At 45.4% G+C, this 20602-nt stretch overlaps 1 protein-coding gene across 2 annotated transcripts in view; it reads right to left on the bottom strand.

The window, feature by feature from the left end:
- MIB1 (MIB E3 ubiquitin protein ligase 1) overlaps positions 1-20602 on the bottom strand; it is a 346522-nt gene that overhangs the window by 38010 nt on the left and 287910 nt on the right. The window contains exons 19-20 of one of the 2 annotated variants that reach the window (XM_086965634.1): positions 11081-11194; positions 8269-8369 (exon numbers count right to left, since the gene is read on the bottom strand). In XM_086965634.1, the coding sequence (XP_086821760.1) occupies positions 8269-8369; positions 11081-11194 (215 nt within the window). Of the gene's footprint in view, positions 1-8259; positions 8370-11080; positions 11195-20602 lie in introns of both variants that reach the window. The other variant, XM_086965633.1, reaches the window with a different exon arrangement.

The raw sequence follows: 20602 nt of genomic DNA, 5'->3' as shown, positions 1-20602 counted from the left end.
ATGCCAACACCAGAGCGGATGTTTTCAAGTTTATTCGCAAATTAAAACTAAAAAAGTTTTTATCTTCGAAAACCTTATCTAAAGAAAAGGAAAGTAATGCCAAACGGAATACCAAGACTGCGACCAGCGTTACAGCCCCGGCAGCACGAGATGCTAGGCTGCTACTTACCCTATGTGATCTGGGGGAGGCTGTTGATTCAGCACCGAGCAATGGAGTCATTCCGAACACTCAAAGTGAACTTTTTAATGTGGATATTTGCCAAAAAGGAGCTGGAGAGAGTCCATTCAAACCGGTAAGCACGTTTATGCATGTTATGCCAAAAGACGCTGTAGACATATATCACGAATGTGTTACGGAAGATCTAAAAAAGTTAAACCGTGTGGTGCAGGCACAAACACATAAAGACAATGCCATGGTGAATCAATACAATATGTTAATGAAAAAATTTAGTCAAAATCAGGAAGTGGTAATAAATAAATCAGACAAGGGCGGGAATATTGTTTTGTGGAGGAAGGAGGATTATACGGCCGAAGCCATGAGACAATTAAATGACCCTAATTGTTATGAAAGATCGAATGGGATGGCATACAAGAGAGCAAAAGACGATTTGAAAAAAATGCTTATCTCTTACAAAAGAAACAATTCGATCTCACAAACTGAATTTGACTATCTACACATCGAACATCCGGTGATACCTATTTTGTATTTGATCCCAAAAATACATAAACAGAAAATTCCTACACCTGGCCGACCAATTATAGCGGCAATCAATAGTGTTGGAGAAAACATTTCTCGCTATATTGATTATTTTCTGCAGGACATTGTAAAAGACTTACCTAGCTATCTTAAAGATACAGGGGACTTTTTAAACAAATTGAACTCCATCCAGTGGCAAGAAAATTGGTGTTTATTAACTCTTGATATTGAGTCATTATATACATCAATAGATCACTCTAAGGGTTTGGATGCTATTAGACATTATCTTGGTTTACGATCCTGTGAATACTATGCGCACAACAAAATGTTATGTGAATTAGTGCATTGGTGCCTTCATAATAACTATTTCATGTTTGCTAAAAATGTATGGAGACAAGTCCGGGGTGTGGCGATGGGATCGTGCTTCTCCCCCAGCTATGCGTGTTTACACGTAGGCTGGTGGGAGGAGCACGGTCTCATTAACACACCGGGATTTCAACATGTTTAATACTGGAAACGGTTTATTGATGACGTGTTCTGCATATGGGAGGGGGATGAGGAAAGTGCTCGTTCCTTTGTTGATGCACTAAATAAGAATAATGAAAATCTTTTCTTTACGGCCAACATCAGTAAAGTGCAGGCGGACTTTTTAGACGTCCATGTAACCGTTGATAACAATACTGTTACTACATCTTTATTTCGTAAACCTACGGCAGGTAACAGCATACTTCACGCCAGTAGCAAACACCCACAACATGTGATTGTGAACATTCCATACGGTGAGTTGCTGCGTGTTAAAAGGATCAGCAGCACTCCTGAGATATCATGGGAGATTTTAACTTCCATTGGGAGATCTCTCCCAAAGAGGGGCAGGCTGGCCTTTTAGAAGAAGCATTGGTCGCGCTGGGACTGATACAACTTGTAGTAGGTCCTACTCACGATAAGGGCCACACGCTGGATTTGGTGTGGTCGACTGACCCTGGGGCTAAGCAGGTGGTATGTACTCCATGCATATGGTCCGACCATTTTCTGCTTAGAGGACAGAGGGTGGCATCAAAAGATGGAGGGAAATCCAGACCAATGTGGAAAACCGTGAGACGATGGAACTCCATAAATGAGGAAGCATTAGTTGGAAGCTTGCGTAATTACACGGCACCAACGTTTGGGGATGATAATATAGAGGTCACTTGTAAGAAGGTGGTGGACAAACTAACTGATACCATCGATCTAGTGGCGCCAGCTAGAAAGGTAAAAGTGGGGGACAAAGGAGGGGGAGCGCCCTGGTTTAATGATTCGTTGAGACTTAAGAAACGAGCACTTAGGAAGGCAGAGAGAGCATGGAGGAGGGATTATAACTTGTCGGCACAGAGCCTATATCAGCAGGAGCTGGCCACTTATAAAAAGGCTATCCTGGCCCGAAAATCCGAATACTTTGAGACTAGAATTGAGGAATCGGATAACCCACAGAAAGAAGTCTTTAAGGTGCTCTTGGAACTAAGGAAAAATAAGGAACAGAAGCCTGACGCCTCCTTGGAGGATTGTCAAAGATTCCAGGATTTTTTCATTAGTAAAATCGAAGATCTCCTGTTAGAGATCTCTCAAGCCCCGGTACTAAATTGTTCATTACAAGTCACTCCACGTCCTCCAAAAGTTGATAATCCTTTAGAAACTTTTCCCTTGATTACAAAGGAGAGGCTAGCTAGTCTTGTAGGGAGGGTAAAATCCGGCTCTCAGGTGGATCCCTGCCCCCCGAGGGTTTTTAAGCTAGCTATGCCAGGGTTAGAAGAAGACGTTCTCTACCTTTTAAATAAATCCTTGGAAACAGGACAAGTACCGGTTATGCTTAAGGAAGCCCGGCTGATCCCACTGCTCAAGAAGCCAGGGGCTGACCCAAAGGTCTTAACGAATTTCAGGCCAATTTCTCAATTACCTTTCTTAGCAAAGGTTTTGGAACAGCATGTGCTGACACACCTTTCTAGACACCTGGAGGTCAATGATTTATTAGAGCATAATCAGGCAGGCTTCAGGGCACACCACAGCACGGAGCTGGTGATGGTATCCATTCTGGACGAACTGAGGTGCAGAGCTGATAAGAAGATCCCGGGGGCCCTGGTGCTACTTGATCTCTCCGCGGCGTTTGACACGGTGTGTCATAGTCAATTGCTGTTGCGTGTGAGAGACTTGGGCATCGGGGGCCCGGTACTAGGTTGGCTTACCTCCTTTCTGCAAGATAGATCGCAGAAGGTGCAATTGTCCGACCTAGTATCTACATCAGCGGCCATCAAATGTGGAGTACCACAAGGTTCGGCCCTCTCACCGCTCCTCTTTAACATCTACCTGCAGCCACTGATCTCAGCTCTCAATCAGATGGAGTGTCAAATTTTTAATTATGCCGATGACACACAGATTGTTATTCAAATAGAGGATTCCCCAGGTGCACAAGCTAGGCTGCAGAATATTCTAAGGTTCACAGTGAATTGGATGTCTGCCAACTCCCTAAAGATTAACCCGGCAAAAACAGAGGTGCTGCCAATAGCCATCTCTGGCAGCCCCTGGAATGACGGGTTCTGGCCTACGGAGTTGGGCAGGACACCGGAGCCAGCAACCGTGGTGAAAAGCCTGGGTATCCACATTGATAGCACTCTGTCCATGAAAAAACAGGTGTCGGGTGTGGTAGGCACGTGTGTTGGCCTATTGAAACAGCTCCGCAAGATTGCCCAACTATTGTCATTTTCCACTTTAAGAACTGCGGTGTCAGCTATAATCTTGGGAAGATTGGACTACGGCAATGCGCTGTACATAGGGTTGCCCAAGCAACAACTTAAGAGGCTTCAGACAGTCATGAACGATGCAGCGAGACTGGTCTTTAAGAAGCCTAGGAAAACGCATGTTTCACCTCTCCTGCGTCAGTTGCATTGGCTTCCCATTAAACAGAGGGCACTGTTTAAGGGACTGTGTATTACACATAAGGCACTCTACGGGAATGCGCCCAGTTACATTAAAACTAGATTATCTAGTTATGTCCCGAGTAGAGCGCTGCGGTCCTCTGATGCCACCCTCTTGAACAACCCTCGCTTTCGCCTATCCACTGTGGGAGGGCGTGCTTTTTCCACTTTACTTCCTGCAGCGTGGAATAAGTTACCAACGAATCTTCGCAAGGAGCCCAACCTATTGTCTTTCCGTCGAATGCTAAAAACCACTCTTTTCCGGGAAGCATGGGGAGGGCTGTGAAGTCACCAGCTGTTTCTGTAGAGGCGGTTTCTCTTTCTCCTGTACAAGCGCTTAGAGACTTTGGGGTGATAATGCGCTATATAAGTTGAAATAGAAATAGAAATAGAAATTTGAGCAAGAGGCTCAAAACACCATCAGCAGGCTTAGAGCGAGAGGCTATAAGGACAATATTTTAAATAATGCCCTGAGACGTAGCCGAGATAAACCTAGGGAAGCGCTACTGAGATCAGAAACATCAGAGCTAGAATCTGATAATAATGCCCCACGCCTGATTCTGACCTACAGCAAACAAGAGAGACAAATCAGGTCTATTGTTAGGAAACACTGGTCTATCCTTAAGACGGATGGTTTCTTGAGTGACATACTTCCCAGCACTCCTACAATAACCTATAAAAGGGCTCCCAGCATGCACAACTGTCTAGTCAAAAGTAGTCCTGAGCTGGGTAGTGGCAGTGCCTGGCTCAAACAGAAGGGTTTCTTCAAATGTTCCTCGTGTAGGGCGTGCAAATTCGGTGTTAACACCACACATTACCACACACCTTTTAGTTCCATCAGGAAAACTATCCGGGGTCACTATAACTGTCACAGTGAGTATGCAATATATGTCCTGACATGCACCTGTGGCCTTCGTTATGTGGGCAGTACCAAACTACAGGTGCATGTCAGGATTTTGCAGCACCTACGTGCGATAGTGAATGATGATAATACCTACCCGGTAGCACGCCATTTCAGATCCACCCACAACAATGACTTGTCTAAGTTAACGTACTTTGTCATTGATGTGGTAGCTCCCCTCATCCGAGGAGGAGACAGAGAAAGATTACTAAGGAAAAAAGAAACTGAGTACATAATGGAGCTGGACAGCAAGTATCCAAATGGGTTAAACACAACGGAAGATTTGCATCATTTGTTGTGATTTTGCACTTGATCGTTACTATCTGTGTGGTTATCTGACAAAATTTCTCTAACAAGATTTAGAGTGTATATTTATGTGGTCTTTCATGTTTATTCTTTTCAAGGTCTTGCTGAACTTAAGAACTTGTTCATTTAAAGAAAATTCTAACTGCGCTGAAGCTGCACCATGTCGGAAACATGTTAAGATATTTTATCTTATATGATCTGGATATGAATAGATTTGTCTCTGTAATCATATGTCTCTCGTACAAACTTCATGTATATATTGTTGATAAGTTAGTTATTGGTATCAACATAGGTTTTTTTGCTTTCACTAAATCACATTATCACTTATTTGTAGGAATCACTTAGGGTCTTGGTATATGAGTTGAGGCATTGACAACGTACATTCTTAAACCCTAGTCATGAGTATAAAGCATTCATATGAACTTTGTGACTAGTTGAGGTACTAAGTATGGTGGTACTGGACTATTGAGTCATGATTTTTGAATGTTGTATATAGTAATGTAAATAGATAGATTATTTGTATATTATTGTACATAGGAAGTGAGTATACATATATATATATATATTTTTCTATATGTAAATACTTTCTTTTGTATTTAAGTTGGAGTATTGCCCCAACATAATTAATTTGATCATGACTTTACACAATTTGAGTATAGGATGTCATAGTTTGTGTTCTTGCATTCATGCAGCTATTTTGTTTCAGTGCCTTTTTCACTGTTTTATTCTATGTTGGTGTGCACTTATTTAAAACAACTATAGTTTGTTTTTTATGTTTATACACCATGTGACTCACTTAGTAGGTGGAGCATCACGTAAACCAAAAAAATGTGTATAAATATGTTTGCTGACCAGGTGCACGGTGTGTGAACAAGAGCACAAGTTGCTCGAAACGCGTCACCTGAGAGGTTTGAATTAAAATCTCCCTTACTGCAGCCTTCGTGGTCCGTGTCTTCATTTCTGGCAGGAGTGTGCTGAATATATATATCTATATATATCTATATATATCTATATATATCTATCTATCTATCTATCTATCTATCTATCTATCTATCTATCTATCTATCTATCTATCTATCTATCTATCTATATCTATATATCTATATATCTATATATCTATCTATATCTATATCTATATATATATATATATATATATATATATATATATATATATATATATATATATATATATATATATATATATATATATATATATATATATATATCCTTCTCCAAGGATACGAATGAGGACCCAGCAGGGGAATAGTCGGAGGCCACTTTATTCACAGGATACACAGGTTGGGCGAATGCATTTCGGCTTCGCATAAGCCTTCGTCAGCGCCAGGTGACCATCAGAGCAAGTGAGCAAGTTCGTGGTTCACTGTAAGTTTTTGAAGTGACCTGTCTTCGCCGCATTGGTTACTGCCAGATCCGCCCCTTTGACGGATGCTTGGGTCCACCTGCTGCGCATAATTGCAATGCAAGCGGACTACAATACCCAGAATGCAGTATTGATTCCAGGTAGGTCCAATGCGTTGGTGATGAATTTGCTGCAAGCAGGGCCCCACAAAGATGGTAAAATACCGCGCTGTACCTGTGCCCCCTCAGGCCCCCAAACCGCAACAACCACCGGAGCCAAAGAGTCAGATTAGCGGGGGCATTCGTGGAAATCACCTCACCCAAAGAGGAGCCGGATGGCGCCTTCACCGCTCGCTTCTTCCTTGTTGGGGGGTGGAATTCAGCCTATCCAGAAACCTGGATCGTCCCAAAAGTTTCACCGAAGCAAAATAACCCGCGGGGCTGAATCCTCTTTGCGTTGCGGAGGTCCTTGAAAGCGAGTCACTGGTAACCACGCTAAAAATCTGCAAACTGCCTTCTTCTCCAAGGATAAGAATGAGGACCCAGCAGGGGAACAGTCGGAGGCCACTTTATTCACAGGATACACAGGTTGGGCGAATGCATTTCGGCTTCACATAAGCCTTCGTCAGCGCCAGGTAACCATCAGAGCAAGTGAGCAAGTTCGTGGATCACTGTAGGTTTTTGAAGTGACCTGTCTTCGCCGCATTGGTTACTGCCCGATCCGCCCCTATATATACACCGTTTTATATAGCGCAAGCTTTGCCCTAGGGCATTAAAGCGCAGCAGAAGTTTTAAAGCATACTTTTTTGTTTTTAGGTCACGGGGAGAGCAAATGATTTGCAAGGAATCACAGGATGTTAAGCCGAAGCCGGATTTTTGATGCAAAGCCCTATCTAGTAAAATTGGTAGACAGGGCTTTGTGCCAAAAAGCATGCCTCCTGGAGGCATGTGCAAAGTAGGAGAGATGTTTTAACTTCTTCAATTTTATAAGCTTTTGCATGCCTGCTGCCCTGCACAGCACATAACCAATATGGGAAATAATTTAAGTTAATCTAAGTATGGTGATTTTCACTAGATCACAACACATATTTCTTTGCTGCGTGGCGCAAATGTGTGTGTGCGTGGTGCAACGCAGCCAAATTGTGCACCAGGGCTGGGGAAGAGAGCACCAGCGTCATGTCTTTGTCGATACATCGTTAACCTACTCTCTCCCTCTCTTTGGTTGCGTTGATGCGTTACCTGAGAGCACAGTAAATTTGCCCCACTGATATCATCTGGCTGAACTAAAATGACAGACAGAACTAAATGCCATATTGCAGAATTTTATGCCTCATTATGAACAGCCTCAAAGCACTGTTAAAGTTAAACAATGGACTACTGATATTTTGGCTCTACTTTCATTTTTTTTTTTTACTTTGAAAGGCAAAATCAATCAGAATCGTTGTCTTATTGCCTTGCACTGGTAGTTACATTGTGACAAGTTTGTATCTCTGGCTTTGAGGACGTCTGTGTGTGCAGGGCACCCCTGCTGCTCATTTGTCATTCATATATAATGACCTATCCTGTACTAATGGTTACCTTGAGAAGGCAAACATCAGGCCGAGCGTACAGGGCTCAGGTGGCACCAAAAGCAAGGACATATTAAATACAGCCTCATCAACATGTAAATGGTCTTCAGAGAGTCCTCAGAATATGTAAAGCGAGGCTGAACTCAAGGCCAGGAGTCCCGTCCCAGAACAGCAAATGGCAGCTGACTGTGGGGTTGAAGGTGCGATCAGGGGGGCCCTCTCAGCCCAATGGTCGTTGCGCCCCGTCCAATAATACAGAGTGACTGTTCTCTCCCACACTCTCGCTGAGGGTTCAGTCCTGCAACTCATACACTCTAGCAGATTGCGATTTTATCAGGTCACCAAAATCCTTCCCACCCCTTAGGTACCTCCTTGGTGATCCCACTACAACAGCTCTCTCGTCCCACGAAAAAATCATAATTGCAACAATGCATTCCATGCAAATCTTTTTACAGTATTAAATTGTGTCTATTGGTAGCAAACCTTTTTTACCTGCTCCTTGATGTCCTGCAGCTGCTGCTGGAGTTTCTGGACATCAGCATTGACATTTGTATTGTCCTTGTCTTTCTGTAAACCTGGAATGCTTGCAGCTGCTGTAACCAGAAAAGAAAGACATTATTATAAATGTGCATTTACTCCCAGTGCCAGCGGGCAAATACTGACATCTGGCATAGTAGAGCGCACCTGGACCTACTGTGTTTTCTATAAAAGAAAGACCTGATGGTAGTTAATGTAATTTAGCTCAATGTGTTTATTTTTTTAATCAGTTTAATCTTTCTTTTTAATCACAGGCTAAAAGTTTAAACGTAATTTATACCTTCAAAGTGTTGGAAAGGCTTGAGACTTACAAATGTTGTAAGATTTGTCTCAAAGATGTGGCGATTTGAAATAAAAATGTATGATTCCATTAGGATATATTTATAAACTAGTTTAAAACATGTGAAAAAATGTACACACAACCCAGAACATCTTTTGAGGAACGTGAGTGGATGTAGGATCATACGGTCGGAGTGTCCCTTTAAGTAAGGTCAGCAAGAATTAGCAAAAATGCATGTATGTCTATAAAGGGTGCCTATGAACAATCTAGCAGCCAAAGTAATTACAAGTCATTAACACATTTAAGCCAGAAGCTATTATGTTGGGTTTCGATTCTGAAGCCATATCTTTAAGGACAATGATGGAGTACACAAAACTATTCCAATCCAATTTGTCTTGTGCAAGGTCTTCAGCATCTAAAAGAAAGTTCTCAACTAGTTATATTAGTAATGATCAAAATCTATGACACAACAAGGATCATCAATGAAAAAATGCTCTGTGGTGCCAAGACAACCTTCCGATTAAACAAATATATTACTACCCATTAATTTCCCCTGAAATATGTGTATAGATACACGATATTTCATGGGCATTGTATTTTTATTCTGATGTGTGGGGGAAAAATGTAGTTAAAATTCTGTCTGGTACTTCAAAAAATAATAAAGTGCCATTATCATCATCTTCAAGGTGCCAAGGGGGGATTCACGAACAGGTGTCACTCCCTCTGCAATTATCTCCAAGCAGACACACAACCAAACAGACACAGTACACACTTTCTGGTGGTAAGAAATACTAACAATTCAACGTCCGTTTTTTCAGGCTTACAACGAACTCATGAATATTTATCTCTAAATTACCTAAAAAATCCTCTGAAGCTCAAAGACACGTGCTAGTCCTGAAAAGGATAGGGGGCCCTATTTTCAAGAATGATTGCATTTATATAGGAAGGCTCAAGGAAAAGAACATGTTGACATTAAAAGGTGCGTATACCTTTCAAATATTTCCAAGGCTCCTCCTGATGTATAACTAAATATGTCTCACTAGCAATTCTTGTACAAGTAAACACAAACCTTGCACATTCCCAAAGGTGGAAATGTATAGTGGACATAAGAGACTACTAAAGTGGTGGTAGAAAGGTTCTTGTATCATTGTCTGAAATTGCAGAGAATTGGGATTCTGATCCAAAGATGCTTTGAGTGCTAAATGACATTTACAAACCAAATGAGCTTTGTACACAGATGAGACTCATCAATGAATGATTCTTAGAAGTAGACGAGAACACTGGAATCTAACTGTATAGTATGATCACGTCCTTGTAGGCAACAGTTTACAAAGCTGTACAAACACAAGTCTTGAAGCCCCAGTAGATGACAAACTAACACTGGAAGATGGGGATAACAACTCTAAAGTTGTTGAGGGTCTTTGGCGAGACGGATATAGCTTGTTATGACCTTGCCTCCTGCCCTCCCTCAATTTTTCTTTAGGATGCTGCTCTTTTGTGTTCTGTACCTCCCTGTATTCCACCTCTAGGGGGAGTAGGGATGTGATACTCCACCTTGATGTGGTGCTGCGTTTTCCACTAGCTGCAGCTGTTTAAGTCTAATTATTTAAAGTTTCGGTGTATACGAATATACAATATGATTGGACAATTATTGCTGATGCCACCTTGCTGGGCACGAGAGACCAGTTGTGGCTCTAGATTCCTAGTAATACCTGTATTGCCTTACTATGTCAAGCTTTTGTATCAATTACAATAAAAACATGCCTCAAAAAAAAGAAAAAAAACCTCTAAAGCCAATGGTATTGCTTCTTGGAAGAGGTAAAACAAATTGAAAAAAATTACTTAAACCTGCAACCAGCACCTTCATCAAATTTGTTTTAGGTGGTTCCTCCAGAGCCTCAAGCAATGAAACCCTTAAATGCCCTACAAATGAAAACTCATAATTGAGAGAGAATTATCAGTGCTGCTATGCATCATTTGCTTCAACAGAAGCAATGTCTACAAGGTCCTCTGGGAGACTATTTAAAGAAAATAAATGAATAAATCACAGAAATTTGAGACAAACTTAAACCTTGGGAAATGGTAAAAAAATAAAAAATTGAATATTCAGAGAATAAAAGAAAATGGCGTATTAGTGTCCAGTAAGAGAAGTGAACAGCGTGTCAAACACTCCATGGAACAGTCAATTCATACCAAATTAATAACAAAGCCAGCATTCAGAAATCATCTCCATATGTGTAGGAATGTAAATGGGAGTAGAAGAAGTCTAGGCTGGGGTAGTGTATTTTTCAGTTACAGCCACTGTGATGTCAGTAGATTACCTAACTGTAAGCATACCCCAAATATGATCAGATAATGCTTAAGTGTTGGATCATGACCGTACAACTATTTATCGAGACGGATGAATCTACAGATGATCCAGAGCTGGAGAACTTTTATTATATACTAAAAAAAATACAAATAAGCATTGCTGCGTGATTTACCCACCTATGTCTTCTGCAACTTCTTCTGCAGCCTTTCCGCTACAGCATATACTAAAAGGCACTCTCCGTTCAACCACAGCACGGCACTGTACACATTTTTTCATCAGGTTGGCACAATCTGTGAAAACAGTTCAATCAATGATTAAGAGAGTATCAAGAAGGCTTACTATTCAGGCATTAAGAGGTACTTCCGTTTGTGTGAAACTGATCGATCAACATTAATATTATTAACTGCCCGCTTTCTCAGTTTCATCTTTAAAAAAAACTACAGGTCAGCGTGTCAATGCAGCCCTCACATTGCTATGTATCATCAGTATAAGTCCCAAGTTAAAATACATTTGTGAGCACTGCATATCTCATCACCTACTACAGGTAACACCAAAATTCCAGAACAGTAACTCCTAAAACTGAAAACAAATATAACAAAATGTAATCCACTTGTGGTATGCTTCTATATAATAGATGACACTTAAACAAGATATGCTCTCAATGTTTCTAAACCCTTCTTTGAACTGCTATCTAATAGACAGCTGCAACAGTATAATTTATTCATACATAAATACTCAAGAGCTGCTTTTTCATAAACTTGCTCCTTTATATTTTCAGTACATCTGATGTAACCGAAGACTTTTCATTAATACTTCAGGGTGTGATTAGTGAACAAATACAATTCATTACAACACTTGATGTGGTCTTTAAGTTGGTTTCACTCTGGTGGTATTCTGTATATAGTGACATACAGTGTATGTGGTTCCCAAACTTTTGACTCCCAAGGACCCCATTGAGTCACCACTAGAATCCGGGGATTCCAAGCAATTTGTATGATTTAAATTTCAAGCATTAAAACAGTAATTCGAAAAAAATAAACACGTGTGCACACGAAACAAATACTTTAATTACTAAGGATTTTAGTATTCTATATTGAAAGAATTTGCAAAAAACGAAAAATGTTAACGGGAAGGTTGGTGCTGTATCTCCGTGACTAACTTTTAAACGGTTGGTTTTATTTCGCAGTACGAGGCTCCTGCTTCTGCCAGGGCCAGACTGAAACCCCAAAGCTGCCCTGGCAAATGTTTTCAGACCAGTCCCCATACAGTGCACACCAAGTGCAGTGAGAGATCCTGACCATTACAAAGGGGGCTTTGGGAGGCTCTCCCCCAAGAAAATGTAGGAAACAATGGTGCATTCTACAACATATTTATATTCGTACATACTGCTCCCTCTAGTGGGACCATTAACTACCAGTGTCCTCTTTTCATGAGTGGGAAAACTTCATAGAATTTACAATTAGTGTTTATCTAGTTTGTGTCCTCTTGGAATCCAAGTTTAAAATTCAGTGATGTACTCTGAATCCAGTGGCTTCAACATCCTTTCTCGGTCTCCTACTTCCTTTTTGCTTTGAGGCATCTATTCAAAAGTTCAGATTTTCCTTCATGAACGTTTTGAAATGCCGAGAATTATTTTGAACCATGCTTGAACCTCTCTGCAGTCATTTTAATATGTGCAATACAGTCATCACACAGAATAACACTATTAGTTCAAGTCTTTTCTAGAAAGGGTAGTACACATCTCCTCTCATTAGAGATAAATGACACTACAGTAATTTCCTGCTTTTACCTTGCTCACAGTAAGATTCCGTCTCACTCGTGTTTGAAATAAAGAGGTCTTCTACCGATCTCAACCATGTTATAATCTTACCATCAAGGAGTTTGGATGAAACCATTAACCAGAAGACTGAAGGCAGAATGGTTTGCAAATGTAATGCGGATCCAGAGAAGGCAATATAGAACTAATTGACACAAGTTACCTGTTGTAGAAAGCCGGCTCTTTATATAGTGTACCAACAAGAGGTATACTGTGTAAAGAGTCCAAGTAGTCATTATAAGTGGACAGAGGCTTACTCTAGCAATCCCTGGGTGCTCTCTTAGGGGGTAGGGTGGTCAAGCAGTCTGATTTCCTGGTGCCAGGGGCTCCCCTAAACGCTAGATTTAGGAGAGTGTAGGGTTGTAGCCAATGGGTTTCTTATCCATGCGTTCACTCCGCCTTATATATGACCATTTCCTTATGGGAAGTGGGCATAACCATGTACCAGAGTTCCTAATTCCGCCATCCCAAAGATGGCAGACTTAATTTTCATGTCCACATCAGGTAGCCCACTTTATGCGTGGAACTAGCCAGAAGGTGAATATGGCGCTCCGACTACTGATTTTCTCACCTATCCAGGCTCCAAATGAGCCCTGGTCAGGAGGGGGGAGGAGAGGCTTTGTTCCTGACTTCCTGAAAACGTGGGCCCTCGCCTTGTCTGTGGTGGCAGGCTGGTCAGAACCAGTAAGTTAGCACTGTAGTAGTCGGAAGGTTTTTAGGGGGCACTTCTAGGGTGCCCTCTGGGTGAATGTATTGATAAATCCATTACTTGAATCAGTGTGTGTTAGACCTGTCTGGCTTTTTGCGTAGTCCCTCCAACTTATTATTTATTTTGTCCCATTTTTGCCCCTCATACCTTTATTAATTTTTGTGTCCACTAGCTTTTTCTAGGTGTTGGTCAAGGGGATAGGTGTTCTTTTCCCCCCTCATAGTTTTTACCTCAGGCCTAGAGGCCTTTACTGACAGGAAAATGCTGAAGTTCACAAAATGGTGGCCACGAACTGTTTCCAACTGCCACATCCTAGACTGCCCCATAGGTTAACCTTAGGCCTTCCAGAACTTTCTGGGCCCTACTGGACCCTGTGTGGCTTGGCTATAAAAGGGCATAGGTCAGGGAGCCATTTTGGGTAGACCAGAGAGTGGAGGAGAGAGGCAGTGGTGAGAGGAGGAGGACGCACTGGGAGCAGTTAGTTTGTCCTTGTGATAGACAACCACTACAGGGAGACATTCCCCCTTTAGCCCCTGACCAATCCCTCCCAACCGCCTTCTTCTGCTGTGAAGATCGGCTTGACTGTGGTGAAAACCTCCCTCTAGCCCTTGGCCCCACTGTCCCCTGTCGTCTACGCTCTTGCTGGGAAACTTCTCCCTACTTCCCCTTTGGCAGGGCTTCACCTACCAGCATTGTGGTAGAAGCGGATCAGAGCCAGGTGTGGTGTCCTGCATTCCCCCGAAGCTGCAAGAGGGAGGCGAGTGTCTGCGGAGCATTCGTGGTCCTGGGGAAGTGAGCGTTCCGCTCTGGGCAGTGTTGTCAGTGCAGCCGGGTGAGAAGAGGAACGGCAGGCTTAGAAGCAGAGACAGAGCGAGCAGCGAGTAGGGCGGCGCCAAGCGGTAACACTAGTCCCTCGCGCCTGCGCTGCCTCGCATCCGGAGGTGTGGAAGCGGCCCAAGTGACGCGCAGGCCTGCGGGAGGCGGGGCCAAGTGAGGAGCGTGTCTCCGAGGCGAGCCGCCTCGGTGTGCAGGCAGCCTGTGAAAGACACAGAAGCGTCCAGGTGACGCGCAGGCCCAGTGAGAGGCCAGAGGACTCCTTCGTTGGGACCCGACGGGAGGCAGAGAAGCTTCTCTTCACCGGATCAGGCGGGAAGCGCCCACGTCCCTCGCCGCTTAAGGAGCCCCTCTCCTAACGCGGTGCTGAGGGAGCGTGGCTGGACTGAGTGGATCGGCGAAGGAAGCGAGCCGCCCTCGAGGAGCTCCACTTTTGGTCCATTGTTTCGCCCCCTCCCTCCAGTAAATCTACTCGGCGAGACAAGGGGCCCTCATTGAAGTAAGGAGAGTGGGGGTGTGGGAAGCCAGAGGGCAGGGAACCTCTTCTGGCGGCATAGAAACCCATGAACAGGAGGTGGATTCCAGAACCCTCCCAGATTGACATCAAAGTTTATATATCTACAGGAATTGTAAGAGCCCCTGGTCCTGGAACTGGGTCAGGAAAAGGCCTGGTAATAAGGGTGACAAAGGAGTGAACATAACCGTTCTACAATGTGTAATCCTTGGGTTGGCTCCCTGGAGAAACCTACTTCTTATGTCCTTGCTAAGGTTTCACTAAAGTAACTGAGTTTATTGATCTTCCCCACTCCTGTCAATTGCTCAATGACTGTACCCCTTTATTAGAAAGTGTGTGGAACGGAGGGGTATAAGTGGAGGAAGTTATAGAGGATTACTTCAGTGTCCATCTGTTTTGCTTCCTCCTTTGTTGAACTGTAATGATATGAAACTGTAGAACATAGAAGGTCTTTTGTGATCTCTACTGAAATTGAAAGAGTATTGAAGTGAACTGTTGATGCGGAGTAATGAATTGATTTGGTAGTTTTGAAGGTAATATCATTATTTCTCAAAACAAGCTGTAGAATACTAAACTGTATTTCTAAACAAAAGAGCAGAGATATATTTTTTATAAAGCAGCTCTTATTTTTCCATACTTTGGCGTAGTGTCATTTTTGTGTGTTATTGCGTGGAATTACTGCTGGGTGGTTTGCAACCTTCACACTTGAGCCTCTAGTATTGTGTCTTACCCTAGGCCAGGCTACCCTAGGTGACCTGACATCCCAGGTTCCAACAGATTGGTGTCTAGCGGTGGGATTCTGACTTGGTTGCAGCTACTCAGTAGTAATTAAACGCAATACACTGGCCTACACCAGGAGTTTTCTCCTTGCGGCCCTCCTAATTTGAATTTTGTTTTTCCAAATTTGTTTCTGGTGGTGGGTGGAGGTTATCCTCAGATCACGCTTCTTGGTTCTCTCCTGAGTGCTCATTTAATCCCATATCTGAAAAATGGAATTAAACCTGGAAGAGCTAGAGTCCTACACTGTGACCCAACTGAAAGAGTGGTGTCAGCAACAGGGGGTATTCTTCAAAAAAGGTGCCAAGAAAAGCGAGTTACTGACAAGCATAAGGGCATGGGTGGAAGCTCATTTAGTGGAGGAACCGGATACAGAAGAGAGTGATAGGGACACTGTCCTTGAGACTGCAATGCTGTACCAAGCTGGAAGGGGGAATCTGCTGACAGGTCCCAGGACACTTTCAAGGGAGGGCAGCAGCGTCTCGGTGAGGAGTTTAACTGATGCCGAGTTGGAAGACAGGAGGGAGGAGAGGAGAATGAGATTGGATTTAGCTAGAATGGAAATGGAGAGGGAGGACAGGAGGTTGGCCCACGAACGAACCATAAAGGAGCTAGACCTTCAAGCCTTAACATTAAGGTCTCCTAATCCAGAAAATGGTGGCAGCGAAAATAAAGTAAATACCAGGGAACCCAGACCCTATCTACCCAAGGATGTTATTGCCAGTTACACCACAGGTGATGACATTGCCAAATGGTTAGCCGCATATGAAGTCTCTTTAAGGGCTCATGGGATCTCAGAAACTCACTGGGGGGGTGGGCTGTATAAATATATGCCACCTGCTGGCAGAGATACCTTGTTGGCTCTGGAGCAGGATGAGCAAACCCACTACCCTACCATGAAAGTGGCACTGGTGAAAAAGTTTGGACTTACCCCTGAAAAATACAGACAAAGATTTAGGTGAAGTCACAAACTGAGTACCCAGAATTGGGTGGATTTCTTAGATTACGCCAAGAAAGCCTTGGAGGGCTGGGTCAAGGGCAGTGAGGTGAGGGACTATGAGGGGCTGTATGATCTATTTTTGAAAGAGCACCTCCTCGAGAAATGTTTTCCCGAGCTGCGCCAACACCTGGTGGACAGCAAGCTGACCAATCCCCGGAAGCTTGCAGAGGAGGCGGACATCTGGGCAAGTACCCGGGTGTCCTCAAAGGGGACTGGAGGGGATTCCCAAAAGGCCGGACAGGGCGCCCCCCAGAAGAAGGAGGGGGAGATAAAAAGAGGGAGTTCTCTAAAGGTCCCCAAAATAATTTCCAAGGGAAGGGAGCAGGTTTCACCCCTAAGGCAAACCCGCCCAGAAACCCTAATCCTGGCCAAAGCCAGCAGCCAAGGGTTCTCCACTGTTTTGAGTGTGGTGGTGTTGGACATTATAAGGGAGATGTCAGATGCCCAAAGAGACCACCCCCTCCCATCGGAGGAAAACCACCGGGAGTAGCTAGTGTAGCGCTCGGGGAGGAGTTGCCCTTAAATAAGGGGGGTGAGTGGGCGGGTGTCACCTTAGCGTCCCTGGGAGAGCGGGAGATGGTTCCAAAGATCCAGGTGCCCCCAAATACTACAAAGTATGGGCAGTGGGTCACCATCAATGGCCAGAGAGGGGAGGCTCTGAGAGATAAGAGGAGCCAGTATGACTATGGTGAGAAGTCAACTGGTGTCTCCAGAGCAGGTGGTTCCCAATGTACTCCACCCCGCCGCGATGGCGGACGGCAGAATGGGCCACTATCCAGTGGCTGAGGTTCCCTTTGAGTGGGAAGGGGTTGCAGGTTCACTTCGAGTTGCCGTAAGCCCTGCCGTGCCAGTTGATTGTCTGCTGGGGAATGACATGGAGCACAACACTTGGAGAGAGGTGGAATACCGGACACACTCTGCGATGCTGGGTACACCTGACTGGGCCTGTGCGAGCACACGGTCTGCGACTGCCCGGAGAGGGAGTTTGCCTGGGTTGGAGCCTGGAACAATGGCCCAACCCGCTGCCAAAAAGGGACAGACCCGGAGACAGGAAGAGCCTGCTTCGGCTTCCACACCCCATGTGATAGATCGGCCACCTGCGGTGGTGGACCAGGAGTCCGTGGAGGGGGAAGTAGACTCTCTGGAGGATTTACCCCTCCCTGCTGAGTGGCATGTGGAGGGAGGTCCTACCAGAGAGGAATTCTGTAAGGGGCAGAGGGAGTGCCCCACCCTTGAGGGACTGAGGCGACAGGCTGAAGCCCAGGCAGCAGGTGATGTTACGGGACACTACCATATTTACTGGGAGGATGGACTCCTCTACAGTGAACCCAAGGTACCCTTACCTGGTTCGTCAAGGGCCTTGGTAGTCCCGCAACAATACCGAGCCTTTCTGCTGGAATTGGCTCATGCTATACCCCTGGCAGGACACTTAGGCCAGGACAAGACCTTTGCTCGGCTTGTCCTCCACTTTTACTGGCCTCAGATGAAAGTGGCGTCCAACACTTACTGTCGGACATGTGTATCCTGCCAGGCCAGTGGGAAAACAGGGGTGAAGCTGAAGGCTCCCCTGGAACCACTTCCAGTCGTTAGCACACCCTTTGAGAGGGTGGGCATCGACATTGTAGGGCCTTTAGATCCACCAACAACAGCTGGTCACAGGTTCATCCTGGTTCTGGTGGATCATGCCACACGGTACCCAGAGGCAATTCCTCTGAGGACAGTCACTGCACCTGTGGTGGCTAGAGCCCTAATGGGGATCTTTACCCGAGTGGGATTCCCCAAGGAAGTTGTGTCTGACAGGGGGACCAACTTCATGTCAGCTTACATGCGGGCGATGTGGAAGGAGTGTGGAGTGACCTACCGGTTCACCGCTCCTTATCACCCCCAGTCGAATGGACTGGTTGAGAGGTTCAATAAGACCTTGAAGGGCATGATCAGAAGTCTGCCCGAAAGCCTGCGGAGGAAATGGGACGTCCTCCTACCTTGTTTGCTCTTTTCTTACAGGGAAGTGCCACAGAAGGGAGTGGGCTTCAGCCCCTTCGAACTTCTGTATGGGCACCCTGTACGCGGTCCTCTCAGCCTGGTGAAGGATGGTTGGGAGAAGTCTCCCAGGAAACCCCCCCAGGATGTGGTGAGCTACATGCTGGCCTTCAGGAGCCAAATGGCGAAGTTGTGGAAGCAAGCTTCTGACAACTTGGAGGCCAGCCAGGCAGTCATGAAAGAGTGGTATGACCACAATGCTCACCAGGTGGAATTGGAGCCTGGCCAGAAAGTGTGGGTGATGGAGCCTGGAGAGCTTAGTGCCCTTCAGGATGGCTGGACAGGCCCATTTGAAGTGTTGGAGAAGAAGGGTAAGGCCACATACCTGGTGGACCTTAAGACCCCTCGACAGCCCCTACGGGTGCTGCATGCCAACCGTCTCAAACCCCATCATGAGAGGCCCGAGGTCATGTTAATGATGGTGACTGATGGGGAAGAGGAAGCGGAAAGCGAACCTCTCCCAGACTTATTCTCGTCTCAAGAGAAGGATGGGTCAGTGGAGGGAGTGATTCTCTCTGCCACTCTAACTCCTGAGCAACGGGAGGACTGCCGCCAGATACTGGAGCAGTACTCTACGTTGTTCTCCCTTGTCCCGGGAAGGACTCACCTGTGTACCCATGACGTGGACACAGGGGACAGCCCACCAGTGAAGTCGAAGACCTACCGGCTGTCCGACAAGGTGAAGGCTAGCATCCATGGAGAGGTTGCCAAGATGCTAGAGCTGGGAGTTATCGAACCTTCCAACAGCCCTTGGTCCAGTCCGGTGGTGCTCGTGCCAAAAGCCGCGCCACCAGGCACCACACCCGAACTGAGGTTCTGTGTGGATTACCGGGGACTGAACTCAGTGACAAAGACTGATGCTCATCCGATCCCTAGGGCGGATGAATTAATTGACCGGCTAGGAGCTGCCCAATATCTGAGTACCTTTGACCTCACTTCGGGGTACTGGCAGATCTCCTTGACAAATGGAGTAAAGGAAAGGTCAGCCTTCTCCACGCCTGAGGGCCACTTCCAGTTTTGCGTGATGCCCTTTGGGCTCAAAAATGCCCCTGCCACATTTCAGCGGCTGGTGAACCAGGTCCTCTCTGGAATGGAGAGTTTCTCTGCTGCTTACCTGGATGACATTGCTGTCTTCAGTAGCAGTTGGGAGGACCATTTGCAACATTTGCAAGCAGTTCTCCAGGCCCTGAAACAAGCTGGATTGACCATCAAAGCCAGCAAATGCCAGATTGGGCAGGGGTCGGTTGTGTACCTTGGACACTTGGTGGGTAGGGGGACAGTGCAGCCCCTGCAGGCGAAGATTGAGGCAATCATGGCCTGGGAACCCCCCAAGACACAGACTGAGGTCCGAGCTTTCCTGGGCCTCACAGGCTACTACCGTCGCTTTGTGAAGGGGTATGGCACTATTGTAGCGCCCCTCACAGAGCTCACCTCTAAGAAACAACCTCAACGGGTAGTTTGGACGAACGCTTGTCAGCAAGCTTTTGTGAAACTGAAGCAGGCAATGTGTGCAGCACCGGTCCTGAGGGCCCCAGACTTCTCCAAGGAGTTCATTGTCCAGACAGATGCATAAGAACATGGCATTGGGGCAGTGTTAACGCAACTAAATGAAGAGGGCCTGGATCAGCCTGTGGTCTTCTTATCCAGGAGACTGCTTCCCAGGGAACAGAAGTGGAGTGCCATTGAGAGGGAAGCTTTTGCGGTGGTGTGGGCTCTGAAGAAGCTGCGGCCATACATGTTTGGCTCGCACTTCCTGGTTCAGACTGACCACCGACCCCTTCGTTGGCTGATGCAAATGAAGGGGGAAAATCCCAAGCTGTTGAGGTGGTCCATCTCCCTACAGGGAATGGACTTCCGGGTGGAACATCGGCCTGGAGTGGACCACGCCAATGCAGACGGTCTCTCCAGGTATTTCCGCCTTAGTGATGAGGACTCCCAAGGGGTTGGGTAGTTCTCCCCACTTTCAGCTGGGGGGGGGGGACGCGTGTTAGACCTGTCTGGCTTTTTG

Source organism: Lissotriton vulgaris, chromosome 4_1 (genome assembly GCF_964263255.1).
Source record: "Lissotriton vulgaris chromosome 4_1, aLisVul1.2, whole genome shotgun sequence".
Taxonomy (NCBI): Eukaryota; Metazoa; Chordata; class Amphibia; order Caudata; family Salamandridae; genus Lissotriton; species Lissotriton vulgaris.
This window is presented reverse-complemented; position numbering and strand designations above follow the sequence as displayed.